Source organism: Salvelinus namaycush, chromosome 12 (genome assembly GCF_016432855.1).
Source record: "Salvelinus namaycush isolate Seneca chromosome 12, SaNama_1.0, whole genome shotgun sequence".
Classification (NCBI taxonomy): Eukaryota; Metazoa; Chordata; class Actinopteri; order Salmoniformes; family Salmonidae; genus Salvelinus; species Salvelinus namaycush.
This window is the reverse complement of record NC_052318.1, coordinates 45977141-46001867: the sequence shown is the minus strand read 5'-3', so window position 1 is coordinate 46001867 and position 24727 is coordinate 45977141. Positions and strand designations below refer to the sequence as shown.

Genomic DNA, 24727 nt, shown 5'->3' with positions numbered 1-24727 from the left:
AAGACAGACAGGGGAGAACAGAGGATGGACATCAAAATTGTTTTCTGATGGTGTGTGGAGCACATTTGCCTCTAAGGGACAAGAAGGGTATTGAACAGTTTCAAAGAGGCTGGGACATCAAAATAGTTCTGTGGACTCAAGACAGCTGCAGCGTGACAAGAATTGACATACAGACTTAACATGACTTGATATTCCTGGTATGCCTTGGTTGGTTTACACTGAGGAGTATAGATAATGTATGTCCGTTTCTACTTCACAACCATGCAATGTACTGTGCTGTATTTGCAAGTCATTCCCAGCTGTTTTGCTACATTGACTTTGCCAGATGGAAATGTTCAACTCCAACAAATGTTGATGTAAATAAAAGCATGAAAGCTTGAGACACTTGAACGTCAACTTACAATCACCTCAGTTTTTTTTTTTTTTTTTTTATCTCAATGGGTGTGTCCAGAAGTTCATGTCATGAGTGGCTGCTCGCTCAGGAACATCCCTTCAGATGCTGTAGAAAGATAAACCATGGTTATGTTCGTATCAGGGTTTAATAACAATCAACAAGTGTCATGCCATACAGTCAAATTCAACTAAATTACTGATGCATGATGTAGCAGGTGTTGACAGTAACAACTGAGGCGAAAGATGACAGAGATGAGAAAGATTAACTGGGTCCGATCTCTTCGGCTAATGACAGTCTACCCTTTTGTACTAATGGCGAGAGAGCTGTTGACCAACGTTTCACAACTTCTGGGAAACGTTCTCTGCACATACGTTTTCCTGCTAACTGAACAGTTCAACACATACATTGTAGTCTGACGACTCACACAAAATGATTCAGCTGATCTTTCGTTTTTTCATTGCGGAGAAGAGACTAACGTCCATGGGCGGGGTGTAACGTTTGGCCGGAGCTTGGAGTCTGGGTAGCCAGGCAAAGACTATTCTGTGATACACATATGCATAGAGCATTTGGAGGCCTTCATGACCTTGGTGGGAATGCTGGGTTTATGACTATGCTAATCATAGCAAGAAAAGTAGACCCATTACAATACAACAGACAATTCATGCACTCAAACCTTTCCGAGAGAGCTTTGCTGTGCCAATTGTTTCTTGATCAGAGTCAATGTGAATCCTTGAAATGAAAAGGCTGGGTATTATTCAAGCAAGCTTTGCTTCTTTCCCAAGAGTAAACTTAGATGGTGCATGAACATTCAATTTCTTCCTTTTTAATACCATGCCGACATGACCTACTAAATTGTATTTCAGTGCACTGAATCTTTATTGATTTGCCGCATTACATTAAGAAAAGTAAAAGTAGCAAAGGAATCATTGTACTTTTGAAATACTTGAACTTGCTACAGGTCATCTTCATGCCATGAGCCTTAGCTGATCATAAAGAGCTCAAAACTGAGAGTTTATTGAATGGCCATCAATTCACCATTCCATACTGACGTTATCAATTGAACCCTGCAACCCTGGTAGAACAAGCCTTTATAATATAGAAACCAAATCACGTACCTTTTTACATGCAGGAAAGGAGCTCACGATCAGCATCCTCAAGCTGCTGAATGAGATGGTGAGTTGTCTCTCTAGACCTGGCTGTAAACCCCCACTCTTGTCACATATGTCCCAATATGACCCAATGTTCCTCAAATGTAACTTCTAAATCAGCCCCTCCCTTAGAACACAGGAAGTGGCTGTGTACCAGGCGTTGTGACAGGAAACCAGAGCAGGGGAGTGATTAGGGCTGGGGCTCAATGATCAGGGTCAAGGGTTCAGTGAAGGTTGAGAAGCATCGAATGTACACCACACCCCTTGCTTCCTTACAGGCAGACATCATGCTCACACACCCTCCTGGGGATTGCTGAAGTTGATTGGGCGTCTTACAGGGATGATGGGGATATATGGATGGTGTAAAACATTACTGGTTATCAATGTTCCCTCAAAAAAATGAAGTGTGTTTACTGTGAACACTGAGGCTGTACCCGCTTTAAGTTACAGCTTTAACAGTGGCCAAGTAGACTACTGTGGCTATTTGATCATAATGTAGGCCTACCAGAGTCGCCTACCGTCAAAGAAAACGGAGGATATGCATCCCATAACATTTTAACATGGAAATAGCTGTTCTATCATTCAGCCTACAGTAGCAGCCAATGTGTGGGGCTCAATGCCTACATTCCATGAGACTTTTGAAAATAAATATGCAGGGCTTGACATGAACCTGCTAATCCACTTGTTTTTCAGACAAGGAGGTGTCTGAAAATGTTGTGTTTGATGCAAGAAACCACTTTACAAAAAAAAGAATCAGACAAATTATGCTATGCTCTGCCTATTGGCTACTTAGCTATTCAAGACAATCTCAAAATACAACGCTTCCCCTTTAAGACATACAATAAAGCTCTTCACCTGACTTGCTTTTCAAAGATGGATAGAAATGCACACATTCTGTGCTCTTGTAGGAAACAACCACTCCCCCATTGTTGACTAGAAATTAGCTATAACTGGGCTAATAACTCACTAACTAGCAAAGAATATTGACAAAATGTGCAAATGTGGCTGCATGCAGCTCTCACTTTTATCTCAAAACAAGCGCATCTACTCGTGACCGCTGTAGCCTAAACACAGTCCAGTTCAAAGTGAATGGCACAGATCCATACAGTATATGGCAATGGCTATTTGCACATAGGCCTACTGCAGGTCTGATTGGTTGTGGTGCACTTGCCTGTGTAGAGTACAGGCCTGAGTCGCGCCTGTCAACGTAATAGAATCCTACTCCAATGTGCTCTGCCTACAAGACAATCTCTTTCACAGTTAGTTTTGCATTCTAAATCTTGCATAGTTTGTTTTGTTTCAGTATGTTGCATTGAAAGTGGCAAATATTGGGTTGATTCGATCACAATTCCCAATGTAAGGGGGAAATGTCTATTGTGTCTAAAGGGGAAAACTGTAGAAAGTCGATTGCAGTTCAATCTCGTGCTACTCTGCGCTGGCTCATATTTCTTCTGTTGAGGCAGTCTTGGTGAGCTGCTTGCCCGCGCACGCGTGCACCTTAGAGAGAACACTGCTGGTGATAGTTAATTGGTCTTCATAATACAAGTACCAATAAAAATACTTTGCCAAGTCAAAGCTCAGTTTAGGGTCAATTTGTTTTTGACAGTCCTTTTTAACCAGCTAACGAGTTACTCTGTAATCGCCAGTGTTGAGGTCAAACTTTTCAGGGTCAAAAGATTTCAGCTGCCTTACGAATTCCTATTTTGACAGCTATTTCATTTCAGTTCCATGTTGAGGCTGAAGCTTGACAGTGGTTTCACTCAATTATAGCTGACTAAATCAAATCAAATAAACGTTTATTTGTCACATGCGCCGAATACAACAGGTGTAGACCTTAAAGTGAAATGCTTACTTACAATCCCTTAACCAACAATGCAGTTTTAAGAAAATCACCCCCCCAAAAGTAAGAGATATTAGCTAGCAAATAATTAAAGAGCAGCAGTAAATAACAATAGTGGGGCTATATACAGGGGTACCGGTACAGAGTCAATGGGTCAATGTGCGGGGGCACCGTTGTCGAGGTAATTGAAGTAATTATGTACATGTAGGTAGAGTTATTAAAGTGGCTATGCATAAATAATAACAGAGAGTAGCAGCAGCATGGGGGGGGGGGGGGGGGGAGCAATGCAAATAGTCTGGGTAGCCATTTGATTAGCTGTTCAGGAGTCTTATGACTTGGGCGTAGAAGTTGTTTTGAAGCCTCTTGGACCTAGACTTGGCACTCCGGTACCGCTTGCCGTGAGGTAGCAGAGAGAACAGTCTATGACTAGGGTGGCTGGAGTTTGACAATTTTTAGGGCCTTCCTCTGACAAAGCCTGGTATAGAGGTACTGGATGGCAGGAAGCTTGGCCCCGGTGATGTACTGGGCCGTACGCACTACCCTCTGTAGCACCTTGTGGTCGAAGGCCGTGCAGCTGCCATACCAGGCAGTGATGCAACCCGTCAGGATGCTCTCGATGGAGCAGGTATAAAACCTTTTGAAGATCTGTGGACCCATGACAAATCTTTTCAGTCTCCTGAGGGGGAATAGGTTTTGTCGTGCCTTCTTCACGACTGTATTGGTGTGCTTGGACCATGTTAGTTTGTTGGTGATGTGGACAGCCCCGTCGATGAGAATGGGGACATGCTTAGTCCTATTTTTCCTGTGGTCCACAATCATCTCCTTTGTCTTGATCACGTTGAGGGAGAGGTTGTTGTCCTTGCACCACACGGTCAGGTCTCTGACCTCCTCCCTGAGGGGCCCTCGTGTTTAGGATCAGCGTGGCGGATGTGTTGTTACCTACCCTTACCACCTGGGGGGCGGCCCGTCAGGAAGTCCAGGATCCAGTTGCAGAAGGAGGTGTTTAGTTCCAGGGTCCTTAGCTTAGTGATGAGCTTTGAGGGCACTATGGTGTTGAATGCTGAGCTGTAGTCAATGAATAGCATTCTCACATAGGTGTTCCTTCTGTCCAGGTGGGAAAGGGCAGTGTGGAGTGCAATAGAGATTATGTGGATCTGTTGGTGCGGTATGCAAATTGGAGTGGGTCTAGAGTTTCTGTGATAATGGTATTGATGTGAGCCATGACCAGCCTTTCAAAGCATTTCATAGCTACAGACGTGAGTGCTACAGGTCGGTGGTCATTTAAGCAGGTTACCTTAGTGTTCTTGAAACATGTTGGTATTACAGACTCAGACAGGGAGAGGTTGAAAATGTCAGTGAAGACTCTTGCCAGTTGGTCAGCGCGTGCTCGCAGTACACGTGCTGGTAATCCATCTGGCCCAGCGGCCTTGTGAATGTTGACCTGTTTAAAGGTCTTACTCACATCGGCTGCGGAGAGCGTGATCACACAGTCGTCCGGAACAGCTGATGCTCTCATGCATGTTTCAGTGTTACTTGCCTCAAAGCGAGCATAGAAGTTATTTAGCTCGTCTGGTAGGCTCTTGTCACTGGGCAGCTCTTGGCTGTGATTTCCTTTGTAGTCTGTAATAGTTTGCAAGTCCTGCCACATCCGAATAGCGTCGGAGCCGGTGTAGTACGATTCAATCTTAGTCCTGTATTGATTCTTTGCCTGTTTGATGGTTCGTCGGAGGGCATAGCGGGATTTCTTATAAGCTTCCAGGTTAGAGTCCCGCTCCTTGAAAGCGGCAGCTCTACCCTTTAGCTCAGTGCGAATGTTACCTGTAATCCATGGCTTCTGGTTGGGGTATGTACATACAGTCACTGTGGGGACGACGTCCTCAATGCACTTATTGATAAAGCCAGTGACTGATGTGGTGTGCCATCGGAAGAATCCCAGAACATGTTCCAGTCTGTACTAGCAAAACAGTCCTGTAGCTTAGCATCTGCATCATCTGACCACTTTCTTATTGACCGAGTCACTGGTGCTTCCTGCTTAAATGTTTGCGTGTAAGCAGGAATCAGGAGGATAGAGTTATGGTCACATTTGCCAAATGGACAACTCCATGGTGAAGGAAGTTTCTGATGGAGTTGAATTTTGTCAGCTAACTAAATTATAGACATAGGAAAATCTGGATGTTTCTTTGGCAAGCAGAGCCTTTAAAGTAATATACTGCCACCTACAGGTTCCAGGTTTACAAACAGTTGTCTACCCATACTGGTATGCTAATGTGAGAGCAGGGGGATGCTCTGAATAACACATCGGTAAAGAATGGAGAGGGAGCACTTGACGTCATTTGGAGAATAATCCACAGGACCAATAGGATTGAAACAAACAAGAGTCAATGCCAGCGAATTGCCAACATCACTAGCAGTGTGTCACCCAAGTCTTAACGTCCTCCTGTGAGAAATCGATTTACAAAATATTTGTTACAATAACGGCAAAAGACAAAAGAGGGGTGAGACGGCGCCAGCAGTTACTGGTGATAGTCTCCACCTGGGCACTCCACGTCTCCATCTTCCCTGTTAAGGAATGCGCCTGGGTAGACCTCAACAAGCCATCGCAACATCACTTGACTGACTGATAGTGACACGCATGGATGCTCTGGTTAGTGGTCAGCTTATATATCTACATATTATGTGATGTTCAGGTTTAGACTACAGATAAATGATAGACTAGAGAACCACTTTCTCACAGAAATGTCTTCGTATGTTTTTTGACCTTAGAAGGCCTTTATAATCAGGCGAGAGGGTACAATAGCCTACATGTGTGGATTAATAATATTTACGAGAAGCCCAAAGTGAAACAACCCATATCAAATTTTTGGGCATCCTATTACTAATCGAAATGACAAAGATCTCAAATTAGATCAAAGACAACCCATTAATTTCCATGTTTATCCTTTCATTCAAGTCCTGCTTAAACAGGCAATGTGTGATGTCAATACTCCCTACAGAGGGGCTCTCGTTTCAATTTAACTCTTTGCTCTAAATGTTGAGTCAACGGAGGGAATCATAAGTAGTAAAATGTGGCGTTTTAGCAATGCATTCACTTCGCAATTTGCCGTGCGGCAGTCTAATAATGAGTCACATGTTTTATTTGGAAATATGTAAAATACACTCTTGAACGCAAATGTCTTTACAATGTACATTTCCTCCGGTGGTCACTCTGAAATTGTCTCTATCTCGCGCCCCCTCCCCTTCTCTGTCTTTCTCAGTGATGATTCACTCTCTGCCGCAGCAATGAGTAACCAATTCAAAAACACCTCTTCCTCAACCTGGGATGTTCAAGAAGGAGGGAATTCCACACCACCTCCATCATTCCAGTTCGAGCTGGAACCGGTGGTCATAAGCGTCAACCCCTGGGATATAGTCCTGTGTGTCACGGGAACCCTAATGTCCTGCGAAAATGCAATTGTCCTTGCCTTAATTATTTACACGCCCACCCTGAAAGCGCCCATGTTTGTGTTGATAGGGAGCTTGGCTTTTGCGGACCTATTGGCGGGGCTAGGTTTGATAGTGAATTTCACCATCACCTACATTTTTGACACGGGATTCGTGACGCTGCTATCAGCTGGACTGCTCATCACTGCTTTTTCGGCCTCCGTTCTCAATATCCTGGCAATCACGGTGGATAGATACCTCTCCCTTTACAACGCACTGACTTACCACACGGAACGAACGGTGATTTTTACCATCGTCACACTGGTGCTCATTTGGGTGACTAGCATCACTCTGGGCGCGCTACCGATCATGGGTTGGAACTGCCTTAAAGATGAGACGACGTGCAGCATTTGCGCCCCCATTGATAAAAATCACGCCGCTGCGCTGGCGGTGACTTTTCTTTTTGTATTTGCACTTATTTTGCAACTATACCTCCAGATTTGCAGGATTGCTTTTCGGCACGCGCAGCAAATCGCCGTGCAGCAGAAGTTCATGAGTACCTCCCACTCCTCCTCCCCCACCACTAAAGGGGTATCCACCCTCTCCATTATCCTTGGCACCTTTGCATTGTGCTGGATCCCTTTCGCCATGTACTCTCTGGTGGCTGACATCGGATACCCCCCTATCTATACCTACGTCACCGCTCTGCCGGCCATTTGTCACTCTATGATAAACCCCGTCATTTATGCTTTCAGAAATCCTGACATACAGAAATCTATGAGAATCGCTTGTTGTTGTGGATGTGTGTCTTCCAACTTTTCTCTGCGACCAAGGACACCAAGTGATGTCTAGGCAAACGTTTGAACGTTATAGCCTGTCAAGTAGTTACAAGCACATCACAATCTGACTGACTATGCCGAAAAGTTTTGTAAGTGTTTTTTGCGTATGTGTGTGTGTGTGCATTTCGTTTGTATTGAATAACTGTCCTCTTGTTGCATCTTTTACTGATGATAGAATTGGGATAGGCCCCTCTGTTCTCGAAATATAGTCGTTCAATCTCTCTAAAAGTGTATTGTGCCAGAGCTACTTGCACAGTATTGATGCACCTTTAATGTAGAGGTAGTAGCCTTCACTGTATAGTAAAGGCCTCATATTACACCCTTCATATTATAATAGATGCGTTTATAAGTGTACCCCACTGGACACAGACGTCAATTCAGCTCAAGTCAATTTTATTCCACGTTGGTTCAACGTTGATTCAACTAGTGTGCGCCCATTGGGACATGCCTTGTGCAGTTACTCGGTGTTGCTCATAAAGCATTCAGAGTAGCCTAGCCCCCTGACTCAATAGGCAAATACCTGTTCTGTGTCAGCACAATAGGGGGAAGAAAACAAACTACTTCTGAAGTCCCCGTATTGATTCAATTCATTTGGGAATAATGTTTTATCAAAGGTTGTTGAATGTTCATCCGAATGATGCTGAGACGTGGTAGGCTACTGACTTACTGCGTCTCTGCACCTTCAACACGATGTTGAAACTGTCCCCTCAGTCTGTAAAATGTTGGGGCAAGTGAAAGTGAGCTGATTTTGTGATTAACTAACCTTTTATTACGAGGGAGAAAGGCTGGAATGAGTGGACAGCTCAATTCAGCGCCGGCCTTTTCAGCACCATGGACAGTGAAACGTGAGCTATCACCCACTCAATAACGCACGCGTATGCCTGGTTATGCGAGCTCTGTGGCGTAATCTGCCATAAATAATGCAGCAGCAGCAGAGAATAACCCTCACTTGTGTGCATATTGAATTCAAGACAAAAACAGCAACATAGTGTCAGCCAAAGTTTTCTAAATGAACGCGCCCAGACAGTATCACATATTCCCAGTATGACAGGGCCCTCTAAATGTTTAAAGTGGTAAACTCCTTACATTCGCCACGCACAACACTACTGGTTTATCATTACAATAGCCCACGTACAATATCTGTACGCCCATAGCCTACACATCCTCGGTAGACCTAACACATCGACATCTGATTGCGGACAGACGTCATAATGTATTGCTTTATTGGTTATAACGTTGCTCATGTTTTCACAGCGAATCAATATTTGTCACACCTAGATTAGTCTGTAGGGTAGTTGTACATAACAGGTGCAGTGCATCTAAATTATGCAAATGATACAGTTTTGTTCCGCTGTTATGTCACTCGTTCCAAAAGTCGGTAAACACCAATTATCTACAGAATGTCTTAATTGTTTTGCCTTACTATGTCTCACTGGCAATAATGTATAACTTGTGTATAGTGATAAACTGAATGACATGTATATGTTGGTTCTCAATAGAAAGTGATCAATATACTTAACAAATAGCCATTTGTCAGTTTATGACTGTATGGTACAGTATCAGCAGCTCTATGACGTCAATAATGTATGGTGTACAGCGCTTGAATGATAATGCAACGTCTGTTGTTTGAGATGTGTGTGGAGACCCCTTAGGCTCATCTACTGCCTATTCTCTAGTGGCGCAGCCAAAGAGCTGCAATAAGCAATCCACAATCACTGGAACCCCCTATTTTTTCAGTCAACATTGGTGGGAACTCTGCAACCAGTGTCATCACTATTGAATTGAAGTCGGTGTTGTGTGTGCCGCCAAGCTTTGCTTGTGTTAGTACTGTATGGAATGCTTGTGTCCAATTCAGATGATTCACTGTCGCTCATTCACCACAGTCAGCATGATTGATTCAGCTATTTAGTTCTCACAGGGGTTAGAAGTCCATAAGGTCTTATCGTATTGATATAAAGCTATATTTTTATATATTTATTGAAAAAAAAATGTATGTAGTTTGTTTATCTATTTTTTTTTAATCATAAATTATTAATTTTGTCTTTAGGAAAAAACGTAAATGTGTCTCGTTCAATGTATTCAAGGAATTAATGTTTTCCTAAACGACGCCAAACGATTGCAACACTACTGTCAAATTCGTTTGCTTTCTCAAGATCCAGGACTACTCGTTGTGTTGCATTGGGGACTTCTGTTCAAAACACTGCACCATATTGTCCCCAAGACAGGGTTTTAGTCGAGGTTTTCGTAACAAAGGCAATCAATCAAATCTGTAGCACCTAGATATCCAACTAGGTGTCTGTGGGAAAGGTCAATAAATGTTTGTTTACCGCTCGTCTGTTTTGGGTCACTCAGTTGGGTCCTGGCTTGATGCACTCTGGGACAGATGGAGGCACAGTGACCGCTGCCGTGTGTGATGCCACTGCCTTTGAAGACAAACAGGATCCAACAACAGCTATCTGTGTGTGTCTGGTGTGGGAAAAGTCCACTGAACTCAGAAAGAGACACAGAGAGTAAATTCCAAAACACTGTACCACTGGAAGGTTCTGGAATTTTGGAAAGAACTACACCTCCAAAACATACAACACAAGAGCTCTCTATGGATTAGTGGAATTGTGCGAAACATGAGATATTCATACTCACAAGGTCCTTATTAATTGTATTTGTACAGTACCACATCTAGTGGGGATTTACCTGTACTTATAAAATACCATCCTTAGAGTGTGGCTATTACAGCTGGGCAATAAATACTGTGTTCTCCCTGGGCTCAGAATGAGCTGTTCCCTCCCATGTTGTGGATCTTATGAGTTAATTTGTCCCTATGCCCTTCCTGCCGTCACAGATGGCCAGATGGCCCGACGTGGTGGGTGGTGGTCACACTGTACACGCAAAAAAATAACGAGGTACAAATGTCTCTCGGAACTAGTGCATAAATTGGTTGTTCACATTCGAGTGATACGGTACAATAGGGAAGTTGTGTCAATGGAATAGGTCAGTGATTTGCAATAAACAGCCACAAGAGGATCCAAGACAAAAGTAAGCCATCGTAACACTTATTTTCATTTTATTACCTCCTCATACATGCACTTTTGTTTTCCAGGTTCGATCAGTGTGATAGTCATTTCATATCTAGATACCCAAATTCATTTTACACACGCAGTGTTACAAAAAATCTATACAACAATGAATTGTAAAACACAGTAGTTGTACAAACACATGACTTAATAGAACACAGGGTCAGTATGTTCGAAACACTGCTATGAACCCTCGCTCATCTCTTCCAGTAGAACATTAGTCAAAATGGACGACAAGCCCACCAGCAATCAGATACTATTTCTCCAGGCCTTCAACATAAAAGAAGTGAGTCAGAAAAGAAGGAAACAGCAAGGCATTGAGATATTCCCTTTCGCTGACACACACACACACACACACACACACACACACACACACACACACACACACACACACACGCACACACACACACACACACACACACACACACACACACACACACGCACACACACACACACGCACACACACACACACACACACACAAAGTACAATAGAGAAAATAAACCCCTAAATAACTGCCATGTTAGGGTCTGTCTTACACAGTAGTCATTAGTCAACCAGCAAATCTTTAGCAAATGATGTAAACCAAAAACGACAACTGATGTTAAACACTGCCAGTTAGGGTATCAATACTCAACCACAACACTGTAAACAATTGAACAAAGTGACAAAATAAAAAGGAACGTCCCTCAGATAACAAAAAAGCCGTGTTGACGATACGGTTACAGCTACAGTATCATATGTCCAAAAGTATCCACCCACCTGATTAACACTTGATGTGACATCATCTTCATATGCACAGTTATCACAAACAGCACAGCCAGAATAGAAGATGACTCGAAATAATACTTTTCAACTAACAAATATTTAAGTGCATTATTAAGTTAGATGAGTTGAAAGAATGCCAGAGCATCTTCACCTAGAAAACAACATCTGTGGTGTTGGTGTGGCTCATTTACAGGTGGAGGAGATGCATCGAATATCTAAATGCAACTGAAACCACGAATAATATTCAAACTACAATATCAGGACTCATGAAAGAAACACTTTCATACTGGACCATAAGTAATATATTATACTATATCATATTATATATATACGTATAAGCTTGCTGTGCTTGCTTTAAACAGAACCCCCACCCAGCCCCAGATCCACTGTGGTTTCCTCTCAGCCCATATCTGACTAGATAATGGATACTGTCATACTGTGTAAGCGTCTCCTCATCTACTTTCTCATCTACTTTCTCTAACAAGAGGTCTATCGAGACGTAGTGTGCGTTGACTGTGTGTGTGGTGTGTGTGTGTGTGTTTCCTGTTATTGGAATAGCAGCACTCTGTAGGTAAGTAAAGTAAGCCTAAGCCCTCTGCTCCGTCTCAGTCTGACCACTCGTTCTCCTCAGGCTCTGAGTCCTCATCGGATTCGCTGTACTCCACTGCGATGCGTCGGGACAGGATGGTGGCCACGTCGTTCCCCACTGGCTCCTTCTTAGCTTCCTGCTCACGCTGCTCCTGCACCTTCCTCAGCTGGATGCCTGAGGAACACAACACAACGGTCATCTACTGTACAGATGATACTTACTACAAACTGTCAAAATACATTTTCCATACAGTAAATATTTTACTAGGATAGTAGCTTTCCATGTACAGTAATGTAGACAGATCATGTAGTGTAATCCTGGCTTTTCCACCTAGTGAACCAGAGGGTCTCACCTCTGCGGATGGCTGACAGCAGGTCGCTGCGTGCGTCACTTATCGGGATACCTAGCACCTTGCCCTTCCTTGGCAGTGTTCCCCCAGAGGGGTGTATGGCATGGGCTGGAGAGGGAGCGAATGTTGGGGGGCCACCAGGTGGGGGTGGAGGAGGGGCAACAGGAGGTCCCCCAGTGACAGGGTGAGATGGAGAGGGGACGTAGCCAGCGGGTGGGGGCGGAGGGGGCGAGGGGCTGTAGGGGCGGGACAGGGTGGCCACGGTGCCAGGGGCCAGGGTGGGAGGCCCTGTTTTGCTGTCAAAGGCCGTCTGGGCTGAGGGGATAAGGGGAGGAGGTGGGGGCGGGGCCGGAGGGATAAAGTGCTCTGGCATCTGGTGACCGCTGTGGAACAATGACAGTAAACCAACCAAGTCAGACATAGTCTTTCTCACCATTCCAGCACTACATCATTAACGTTTGGATCAGATAAATGCCTGTGACATTTACTGTAGATAGAAAAGGCTTTCAGACTTGAATTCAGCTTAGATAAAATAGCAAAAACGGGCACAGAAGGAGGGACGAGAGGGGTAGCTGGCTAACACACCTGGCGTCTTTGGAAGCTGCGGGCCGGGGCCCGTTCAGGGATGGGTCTGCGGGTGTGGGTCCGTGGTGGGGCTGCATGCGGCCCAGGGAATGCTGGCGGCCTTGAGCTGCAGTGGTAGCAGCAGCAGGGGGGCGGTAGGCCCGGTCCAGAGACTGGGTCTGGTTGGGGCCTGTTAGGTGCTCCTTCCCATCAGGACCCAGCACAACTCCCTCCTGGGGTGGGTGGTTAGGGCTGGCAGGGTAGGACTGTTCATCAGACATACCAGACCTGGAACATTTAATCCACAGATAGAGGTTGATGAGGAGCAAGGGATATCTTCAATAGACGTTCAATATACACCTAGTCTCATGTCAATGGTCATCCACGTTTCTTTATTTGTCATCTCAAAAACCTGGTAACTTGGTATTCAAACATTATACTGTGAGTACAATGTAGAATATTAAATGTTAAAGGGATATTTCGAGATTTAGGTCGTTTTTCTACCTCCCCGGAGTCAGAAGAACATTTTTATGTCTCTGCGTGCAGTTTTATAAAAGTTAACATATTGTTAGCTTAGCGCAATTGCTGAAAGTCTGCCGGTACAGTAGCCAGCTCCTCTCAAAAGCAAGGAAACATACCTTCTAAATACTCCAAAGCTTGGTGGTTGGTCATTTAACGTCTTACAAAGCTATACATAGTCATCGATATTTTCTAAATGTGCTTATTTGACTGATAATTATAAGAAACGAGATTCTATTCACATCCTCACTCTGACCAGCTGTCGCATAGAGATATATAGAGGTCACAAGGTTGTATCTGTTCCATTATGGCGTCTGTGAGCGGACGGGCAGCGCCATTGAGAAACATACAACGTTGAGCTCTCTATACATCTCTATAACTAAATCTCTAAATCTCGCAGTATCCCTCTAAGGAACACGGAGGCTTTCGAACATTTAGGTAGATGAAAAGCAGATTTTGTACATTTTGTGATCAATTGTTCCTTGATTGATTGATTCAGTGCAACCCTACTGACCTGTCTGGAGAGAGGGATCCCTCAGAGGACATGCCATGGTAGGGTGAAGGCGTGAGGCGGGTGTCTGGACGGAACTCCTTGTCGTAAGCCATCATGTTCCACTCCTGACGACGGTTCCGGGCCTTCCTCACCTTCTTCACCTCCCGGCTGGGGTCCTCCACCTGTTTCTGCTCCTGAAAATGACAAAGACTGTGACTACAGCCGAAATACAGGGATATGGACTGCGCCACAAGATTCCCTCAGAATGCAGTATAAATGCAGTATAAGTATACATATGGGAAAAAACTATCATCGACTACCATCATTATGGTACAAACATAAACCATAAACAGGACATGTAAGTGCTCATTTATTATGTATAAAATGCATTTCAATTCGGCTACGGTTCCTTAGACTAGTGGTGGATCTTCTTAGTCTTAGTTCTTCGTAAATAAATGAGCATGCTTCCTCTAATTAAGTCAATTTTAGCTATAGAGCTTAGTAGTGTTTGTAAGAGGTTTCTCATCTTGCTAAACACATATGACAAGGCTATTTTCTAACCATGTCGCTGTCTTCTCTCTAGCTCCCTCCCTCGCCCCTTAAGCCCTCGCTCGCTCACTCTCTCTTTCTCGCTTTCCTTTCCTTCCCATCCTCTATCTCTGTCTAAACACACGTCCACATCCCCAGGCTTAGGACGCTTGTGCACAGACAGTCTAAAAGGAGCAACAAGGTAATCCTGACAGGCCTGATGTTAAATGGTGGATGGAAGGAGAGCAGGTCTGAGAGGTCAAAAAACAGCCAACAGTCATGAGAGTATAGAGGATAAGAGAGAGCTGTTCTTGTCTATTAATGTTATGTGTTATGTCATGTTTCATGTTCGGTGCGTACCCCAGGAAGAGTATCCTAATAAAATACCCCCCAAAAATACCAAGAGCCAGCAAAGAGCTAGCAGCGAAATGTAGCAACATGTGTGAGAGGAGTGATTCATCATCGACACACATAAAACACACAAACAAACTCACACACACCTTGTCACCCGCCTTCTGCTTCCTCTTCTCCTTCCGCTTGTTTTCTGTTGCTTGGATCATCTTCTCCTTCCACAGATTAAAGAAGTAGGACGGGTCTGTGTAGAACTTAAGGCCATCCTTTTTGTCATCCCTGTATGACAACACATCCTGACCTGAGACTGTGCTTCGGCAATGCAATTAACACCTACACTTTTTACATGGTACATTATATAACTATGTTATAATACACATAAATTGCACATCCCCAATCCTTAATTCTGTATCCTGTACCTAAGGATAAATGCAAAGACTAAAGTGGGGTTCAGTAAGTTGTAATGTGATTGGTTGAGGGCTGACCTGTAGGGGCTGAGGATGTTGAGGGGTGGAGGTTTGTCACAGCGATGGTACATCTCCATGACAGGGTTGAGGATGGAGTTCCTGGACACCACCTGCTGGTCCTGGATGGTGGAGCTCTTGAAGGCCTTCCTCATGTTGATGTCCTGCAGCGAAACTGGGACCAGAATGCCAAGAATGAACACAATGAATGAACCCTCGAACACTGACTCATTATCAGCTATGAATGGCCATGGCAACCCAGTTTGCATGAGGAAGTTTAGAAGTTCAATAACATGAAAACTAATCACATTCATTAGTGGTGGATCAATGCTTCAAAAACAATTTAATAGGACCGCAAACAGAGACTCATGAATCATGATTACGGTAAGCAGAGATGCTAAATGGGATACATACAGTGCATTCGGAAAGGATTCAGAACCCTTGACTTTTTCCACATTTTGTTACGTTAGAGGCTTAATTCTGAAATGGATGAAATTTAAAAAATGCCCTCATCAATCTACACACAATACCCCATAATGACAAAGTGAAACCAGGTTTTTAGAAATACCTTACTTACATAAGTATTCAGACACTTTGCTATGACACTCGAAATTGAGCTCAGGTGCATCCTGTTTCCATTGATCATCCTTGATATGTTTCTACAACTTCATTGGAGTCCACCTGTGATAAATTCAATTGATTGGACATGATTTGGAAAGGCACACACCTGTCTATATAAGATCCCACAATTGACAGTGCATGTCAGAGCAAAAACCAAGCCATGAGGTTGAAGGAATTGTCCGTAGAGCTCCGAGACAGGATTGTGCCTCGGCAGAGATCTGGGGAAGGGTACCAAAACATTTCTGCAGCATTGAAGTCCCCAAGAACACAGTGTCCTCCATCATGCTTAAATGGAAGAAGTTTGGAACCACCAAGACGCTTCCTATAACTGGCTGTCCGGCCAAACTGAGCAATCGGGGGAGAAAGGCCTTGGTTAGGAAGGTGACCAAGAACCCTATGGTCACTCTGACAGAGCTTCAGAGTTCCTCTGTGGAGATGGGAGAACCTTCCAGAAGAACAACCATCTCTGCAGCACTCTACCAATCAGGCCTTTATGGTAGAGTGGCCAGACGGAAGCCACTCCTCAGTAAAAGGCACATGACAGCCTGCTTGGAGTTTGCCAAAAGGCACCTAAAGGACTCTTAGACCATGAGAAACAAGATTCTCTGGTCTGATAAAACCAAGATTGAACTCTTTGGCCTGAATGCCAAGCGTCACGTCTGGAGGAAACCTGGCACCATCCGTTCGGTGAAGCATGGTGGTGGCAGCATCATGCTGTGGGGATGTTTTTCAGCAGCAGGGACTGGGAGACTAGTCAGAATCGAGGGAAAGATTAACAGAGAAAACCTGCACCAGAGCACTCAGGACCTCAGACTGGGGCGAAGGTTCACCTTCCAACAGGACAACGACCCTCAGCACACAGCCAAGACAACACAAGAATGTCCTTGAGTGGCCCAGCCAGAGCTCGGACTTGAATCCGATCGAAAATCTCTGGAGAGACCTGAAAATAACTGTGCAGCGACCCCTTCAACCTGACAGAGCTTGAGAGGATCTGCAGAGAAGAATGGGAAACTCCCCAAATACAGGTGTGCCAAGCTTGTAGCGTCATACTCAAGACTCCATTCTGTAATCACTACCAAAGGTGCTTCAACAAAGTACTGAGTCTTTACTCAGTAAGTACTGAAGTACTTATGTAAATGTGATATTTCAGTGCAAAAATTCTAAAAAACAGCTTTTGGTTTTTCATTATGGGATGGTGTGTGTACAAAAAAAATACAATTGAATCCATTTTAGAATAAGGCTGTAACATAACAGAATGTGGAACAAGTCAAGGGGTCTGAATGCTTTCCGACTGCACTGTATACAGTATTCAGCATATCCCAGGCTGCATAATGGAAATCAATGTATTGGTGATTGCAGCAGCAGTGAGTCTGTGGCTCAGCTGTAGGGCACTGGTGAAGCCCTTGCATTATGCAACGGTATGTTTTACTTCGCTAATTACCACGGTGCTCTTAATTTGATGCTTATTCACGCTCTCATACCATATGCTGGGCTGTAACTTTGACTGAGTATCATCATGCTATAGCATGTACTGTATTATGTGACCAGTCCCCTTTCCTCAGCAGATTCTGCCACACCCTTACCCCCGTCCCTCATAACCCCTGTCACCCGTCGCCCCCACCTACCCTCCTCCACAGTGGAGTCAAGCTGGGTGACTTTGACAGCCAGCAGGTCCACTCTCTCCTGGAGGCTGTTCATTCTCATGTAGAAGCTGTTGGCCTCGTTGAACAGCTCCCCGAAGATGTCCTCTGCATGTCGACCTGCATTCACGAAAACACACAACATGCATTAACAGAGGTCAGGGTCAGAGTAGGACTACGAAAATGTACCTTTAAAATAACCCCATGCATTACATGTTAAAAAAATACTGCCTGAAATAACTTGGTTAAGATTTCATTTCCATTCAGCATTCAGTCAGTCAGTGTCAGTCAGTCAGCAGACAGACAGTTAGTCAGTCAGGTGTGTAGACTTACTCAGTCCCCCCAGCTGTTTGATGATGGCTGCCAGGGTGCTGTTAGTGACACACTCCAGCTCGCTGGTGACCCCGTCCGGCACGGCTCCACGGCACAGGTGCCTGGGCTCGATGCATCTTTTAACCAGCGGCATGGCAGCTGCACCCTACACACACTCACCTACAGAGAGCCAGGGAGGAAGGGTTAAAAAAAACACTCCAATTAGCACATTCATTGCGGCTATAGAACAATATAACTCAGTCTTCAGTGGAGCAATCTATATTGAACGCCATGTTGTGTGACACCTCTGAATAAAGAAAGAGTCAATAGGCGGGAGAGAGAGAACGGAGAGACCCGATATAAACCATGTGATCAACCAACAGAGGGAAATCACAACATCTACAGCAATGGTGCAATCATATGGACTAATAATGACAGGTGTGCCGGACAAAGACCTGGTATTGTCAAAGAAAAGAGGTTGAGAGAAAGCATTTATAAAAGGTAATAACTTCATTAGTATGACACTATGATTATAGTAGTACTTACTACGTTTGAAAGAAAGGCAAGGGCAATCAAAGGAAGCCTGGAAATTAGGATTCAAAGGTCGGGTGGCACAGACTAGAGAACCAATGAAATATTAGGACAGTATCATGGCCTATTGCACCATGGATAGTGCGTGATTGACAGTGAGTGTGTGTGACAGTGAGTGTGTGTGTAACAGTGTGTGTGTGTGTGTGACAGTGTGTGTGTGTGTGTGGGTATGAACTCTGTGCTCAGCCCATCAGGCTAATGGGTAGTGGCCATCTAGCCTGAATCTCTCCCCACACTGCCCTAATGCAGGCTGGCATGCCTGTACACAACCGCCTGGCATTCATTTACACGACCCACTGCCTACTGCTCAGCATGTCCCTATAGTGGAGACAATGGAGGAGACCTCTCTTCCTCTGGCTCACGTCCCTCTTTCACAAGTGTTCTCCCTCCTATCTCTCTCAGTTCAATCACTGTATTTATAGGCCTTTACATGTCGTGTCTCTTTCAAGCACTGGTCTAAAAAAAAAGATTGCAAAAATATGCAGAACAAAAATAACCCAATAAGCATATCCAATGACAAAGAGCTTGGATCCAATGAGAATGGGCTTTCATCTTCATTTGGCATTTGGACATATCAAGTCTAAAAACAGACTTACCTACAGTAAGCTTACAAATTTAGCTCGTGAGACAGTACTAATGTACTCTATGTACCTTATCGAATGAAGGCTATTCTATTCATGTCAATGGATGACTAATTATGGGCTTCAAAATCTTGTCTATTCTGTGATCGTGTACAACGAAGTGTATTGCATTGGGGGTGGGGGTGGGGGGGGGGGGGGGGGGGGGGTGAGTAGTGTGCATGCAAACAGCAAGGGGCTCTACTATATCAGAGCTACAGTCTGGGGCCATCGCCATGGCAACCTCCAAGGACCTTCCCTTATGCTCTGCTGCCCATTGCAATGTGATGAGAAGTACATTTGAGAGAAATAGAACAAAGCAATCATACACACACTGTAGTACACTGCAAATAAAAACATAGGACCAGACAAAATGAAAAAGAAATGAATACACAAAACATATCAACATAGGACCAGAAAGACAAAGAACATTATTAGTTTTCCTACATCAGCATATCATCTTGCAATGTCAGGCTTTAATTATATGTCTCCTATTTCAAATAAATAGGCCGAGATGTTCCCCAAGGCTACAGAGTCCTTTTTGCAGCTGTCAAAAATTGCAATAAATTGGCACGGTGAAATAGCTAAACATGCGTAAACAACCTCAAGGGGAACCTCTAGCAGGGAAACGCACCCTTATGCATGGAGACTATCACAGAGAGACGGGTTCATGATACTCTCTGGAGGATGGGAGTATGGCCTTTTAGCATGTCTGCTCTGCAGCTCCTTGGTTATGTGTATATGTACAGTTGAAGTCGGAAGTTTACATACACCTTAGCCAAATACATTTTAAATCAGTTTTTCACAATTCCTGACATTTAATCCTAGTAAAAATGTGCTGTTTTGGGTCAGTTAGGATCACCACTTTATTTTAAGAATGTGAAATGTCAGAATAATAGTAGAGACAATGATTTATTTCAGCTTTTATTTCTTTCATCACATTCCCAGTGGGTCAGACGTTTACATACACTCAATTAGTATTCGGTAGTATTGCCTTTAAAATGTTTAACTTGGGTCAAACATTTCGGGTAGCCTTCCACAAGCTTCCCAGAATAAATTGGGTGAATTTTGGCCCATTCCTCCTGACAGAGCTGGTGTAACTGAGTCAGGTTTGTAGGCTTCCTTGCTCGCACGCGCTTTTTCAGTTCTGCCCACAAATTTTCTATAGGATTGAGTTCAGGGCTTCGTGATGGCCACTCCAATACCTTGACTTTGTTGTCCTTAAGCCATTTTGCTCCAACTTTGGAAGTATGCTTGGGGTCTTTGTCCATTTGGAAGACCCATTTGTGACCAAGCTTTAACTTCCTGACTGATGTCTTGAGATTTTGCTTCAATATATCCACATAATTTTGCTTCCTCATGATGCCATCTATTTTGTGAAGTGCACCAGTCCCTCCTGCAGCAAAGCACCCCCACAACATGATGCTGCCACCCCCATGCTTCATGGTTGGGATGGTGTTCTTCAGTTTGCAAGCCTCCCCCTTTTTCCCTCCAAACATAACGATGGTCATTATGGCCAAACAGTTCTATTTTTGTTTCATCAGACCAGAGGACATTACTCCAAAATGTACGATCTTTGTCCCCATGTGCAGTTTCAAACCATAGTCTGGCTTTTTTATGCCGGTTTTGGAGCAGTGGCTTCTTCCTTGCTGTGCGGCCTTTCAGGTTTTATCGATATAGGACTCGTTTTACTGTGGATATAGATACTTTTGTACCTATTTCCTCCAGAATCTTCACAAGGTCCTTTGCTGTTGTTCTGGGATTGATTTGCACTTTTCGCACCAAAGTAAGTTCATCTCTAGGAGACAGAACGAGTCTCCTTCCTGAGCGGTATGACAGCTGCGTAGTCCCATGGTGTTTATACTTGCATACTATTGTTTGTACAGATTAATGTGGTACCTTCAGGCGTTTGGAAATTGCTCCCAAAGATGAACCAGACTTGTGGAGGTCTACAATTTTTTTCTGAGGTCTTGGCTGATTTCTTTTGATTTTCCCATGATGTCAAGTAAAGAGGCACTGAGTTTGAAGGTAGGCCTTGAAATACATCCACAGGTACACCTCTAATTGACTCAAATGATGTAAATTAGCCTATCAGAAGCTTCTAAAGCCATGACATCATTTTCTGGAATTTTCCAAGCTGTTTAAAGGCACAGTCAACTTAGTGTATGTAAACTTCTGTCCCACTGGAATTGTGATCCAGTGAATTATAAGTGAAATAATCTGTCTGTAAACTATTGTTAGAAAAATTACTTGTGTCATGCACAAAGTAGATGTCCTAACCGACTTGCCAAAACTATAGTTTGTTCACAAGAAATTTGTGGAGTGGTTGAAAAATGTGTGGTTGAAAAATGTGGTTGAAAAACGAGTTTTAATGACACCAACCTAAGTGAAAGTAAACTTCCGACTTCAACTGTACGTTTACTATCTGGGTGAACTATCCCTTGGATCATTTATACATGACTCTTATTTATTTACTGACATAGCTTATTGTTCAAATATGAATGAGTGAACTTTCTGTTCTCCTCTGTGTGTTAATTCTTCATGAATGATTACTTTCACACACAAACACTGCTGTCCCCTCAAAAATCTATTGGCCTCCAGTCTATTGCTGGCATCTGCTAACCACTACCCTCTTCTGCATTTTTTTGCCATCCTTTCCATCGCTCACAATGCCCCTTTCTTGTTGGAGTTCCTCACTATTCAAACTAAGAGTGGCTCTCAGAATCTGGCTAAATGCTACCATTGATTCCCGAAACGTCAAGTTGTGTGTCTTTTCTCTCATCTCTCATTCTTGTCTCCTCTACTGGAGCCAGTATAGCATGCCGCCACAGCCTCAGCAGCCTCCGCACAGTCATGGGAAGAAAACGGATTAATGAGTGGAAACCATAGCAACACTTCCACAGTGCTGCTACCATGACACTGGCTCCAGGCGTCCTTTTACATAATCTATGTTCAGAACAAGATAGTAGAAACTCAATGATCTACTGCATTCCTCCCATCGCAGACCTAGCAGTTCAGCCGTAGCCGGTGGGTGAATCTATTCAAACGATGTAAGAGCAATTAGAATATGTAAAGATCAGCACAAATATACAAGCATTTGAGTCAAATATACAAGCACAACACCCAACTTGACAGGTTTCTCCTGCTGCTGAAATGAAGTGAATGCTCAAAGAACTGTATGGAGTCCATCGAAGTCATGACACCTGTCGAAAGCTGCCGAAGTCATGACACCATAAGCCTCCTCCATTGCTTTAAAACAAATGACAAGGTGCAAACTGTCACCGCAATTAAGACCACATTTTATGGCCTACCCTTTGTCATCCCAAATCAATCAAGATTGCCAAACTACCATTTGAGTTGACAAATAAAACAAGTCAACCAAGAATTGTCTGTCAATCATACAAGGTCATAGACTACCAAGGCCAACCAAAATGTGTTGCATATCAGCTCTGAGGACCCCCTCCTATTTCTTTCCTACAAGCTGTTTGAGCCCTTGGTTGCAGAAATCTGCCTCTTTTAATAAGAAATATGCCCAAATATGGGGGTGACATTTCAGACTAGTGATACTGCTGTTAATGCTGTTGTCTGTTGATAATAATACCTGCCATTTAGCAGACACTTTTATCCAACGCAACGTACAGTCATGCATGCATACATTTTACGTATGGGTGGTCCCAGGATTTGAACCCACTAACCTGGCGTTAACAAGTGGTCTACCAACTGAGCTACAAAGGAGACCAATCATCTCAGAACACTTGGACTTCTCATCTCATAGGATATACAGTATGCTTTATTTAAATAGTGCATTTGGGTAACACTTGTGCATCAGTTACACCTGTGTAATTAGCAGGTTGACATTTTGGGGGGCTGAATCACGTTCTGTAGCAATTCGTTACTGTAGTATTCACGTTGTTTCACAGTAACCTAGTTTAGTAAGCCTAATTTCTTTGTAACTTCATAGTAATTGATGAGCAGATATGTGACCGCACCTGCAGCCTCATGCAGGTACAGATTGCTTTTCCCCAAAATATCCATATGACTTAATCAGTAGTCATCCTTCATTGGACATCTGACTGACTAAAAATAATGACATCAGTGATTTCTTGCAGTTGGACTGATGATTACGTCATACATCCTGCCATTGCTGCTTCTGCACAAGCATGTGATTAGTAACGCAAAGGGAACAGAACAGGTGTTCGCTACAAGCATAGGCACAGGGCTACAGCAGTTAACCAGGGTTCAAGTACAGCTGAAAATGGGATAATCGTGAATGTGAAGAGGAAAAGCAATATATTGATTAGAATTGGCCAGGATACGGGTGTCTTGTTTGCATTTCGAGTGGTGAGAGCGTCAATCTATGTCACTAATTCCAAGGCACAATATCTGTCACGCAAACATATATTTTTCTTTCTCATGCAAGCGTTTCTTATATTGTAAGATTATAATAAATAGAGCCGGTGTCACCCGCATCCCCTCTCTTCTTGTTAAGATTTTTTCCCCCACACAAACACATTATATAATTGGAAATAGTTATTGTGCCATGTATAATAATGATGTCTTATCCTAGCGATCTAAGAACGGTAAAATGGTACCTAAATCTACTTACCACTGGTTGTTTATCTTTCCCTTTACTTTTTTTTTTAAAAACCTCCTCTCGTTGCCTGTATTATTTGGCAGCTATTTAGACATCACGCGTGGAATAGATCTCTAGGTCAAATGCGTTACTGCGCGCTACCATCACTACCGATGAATTATCGAAGTCAAGGGAATGGACGACGATGCTGAAATCTGGATTCCCTTATGTCTGCATGTGTGTTTCCTTGGCAGCGTCGGCTTTCCTCCGCGACCGCGGAACGCGAACGCTCTGCAGCAGCGAAACCACGACGCATGCGTACATGGGCTCATACGGACCACCACCCCGTGTTTCAAAGATGCCACAGAACCGAAAAAAACTATTGAATACGCAAAAATGACATACATGCTTTATCTGTCAAACAGCAAAGAGCAGACCGCATAGTATAACGGCATACCGTAGCTGTGACAATATGGCTTCATCCAATATGCACAGGCCAGGCTATGTGATAATCGCATGTTCCATGCATCAGGGTGGGGGGCAGTACTAGTGTGCTATGCTGTGGAATCTGTGGGAAAGGGGAATACAAGGGACTCTTATTGTCCAGGGTGAGAAGTGCGTGTGTGAGTGTGTGTGTGTTTGTTTGTGTAGCACAGCCTATTAAAGTGGAAAGATGCCTATTCATGCATAGCTTGGTGCGGAATTAACCAGAAGCTTGGATGAGCATTCATTCTTTCTCTTGCATTCCCTCTACATCTCACCCACTAATGACAATGCAAAAGGGTCAAAAGTCACAAATATATATGTATATCAACAATGGCTCTAACAGTTGTACCTTTACAGTTCTTTATATTGGCAATAGGATGATACTTGGTATTGCAATATAACGTATCTAAGAGGCTGAAAGCAAATTTGTACAATTAAATCTTTAAGCAAAAGTATTCTGATGAAAGGATAGGGGTGTTTCAACAAGGTTTATTCTTGATATCTAATGCTAATGAGGTGACTGTTGAAATGTTTTAAGTCTTTGTTGCTGCA

The 24727-nt window shown here is 43.6% G+C and overlaps 2 protein-coding genes and 1 long non-coding RNA gene across 3 annotated transcripts; 1 reads left to right on the top strand and 2 right to left on the bottom strand.

Moving 5' to 3' along the window:
• Nucleotides 1-429: 429 nt before the first annotated feature.
• LOC120056793 lies at nt 430-1603 on the bottom strand. The gene is made up of 2 exons (XR_005477830.1): nt 1510-1603; nt 430-499 (listed from the first exon to the last, which is right to left on the bottom strand). It is a non-coding gene; the product is annotated as an uncharacterized LOC120056793 (long non-coding RNA).
• A 5058-nt stretch (nt 1604-6661) lies between these two features.
• LOC120057603 (G-protein coupled receptor 12-like) lies at nt 6662-7654 on the top strand. The gene has a single exon (XM_039006174.1). It carries the CDS (start codon nt 6662-6664, stop codon nt 7652-7654), a length of 993 nt encoding a protein of 330 aa, XP_038862102.1.
• Nucleotides 7655-12083: 4429 nt separating this feature from the next.
• LOC120056646 (wiskott-Aldrich syndrome protein family member 3-like) lies at nt 12084-18062 on the bottom strand. Its single transcript, XM_039004852.1, has 8 exons — nt 17930-18062; nt 17582-17716; nt 15357-15510; nt 15033-15150; nt 14005-14186; nt 13002-13268; nt 12420-12799; nt 12084-12241 (listed from the first exon to the last, which is right to left on the bottom strand). Exons 1-8 carry the CDS (start codon nt 18060-18062, stop codon nt 12084-12086), a joined length of 1527 nt encoding a protein of 508 aa, XP_038860780.1.
• Between the last annotated feature and the right edge of the window lie 6665 nt (nt 18063-24727).

Excerpts from the sequence above, each read along its gene's own strand:
- LOC120057603 (XM_039006174.1), top strand. The coding sequence starts at position 6,662 with ATGAGTAACCAATTCAAAAACACCTCTTCCTCAACCTGGGATGTTCAA.
- LOC120056646 (XM_039004852.1), bottom strand. The coding sequence starts at position 18,062 with ATGCCGCTGGTTAAAAGATGCATCGAGCCCAGGCACCTGTGCCGTGGA. Across the intron at positions 15,151-15,356 it reads AACATCCTCAGCCCCTACAG|GGATGACAAAAAGGATGGCC; the intron begins GTCAGCCCTCAA and ends GTTGTCATACAG. Across the intron at positions 12,800-13,001 it reads GCAGCTTCCAAAGACGCCAG|CGGTCACCAGATGCCAGAGC; the intron begins GTGTGTTAGCCA and ends ATTGTTCCACAG.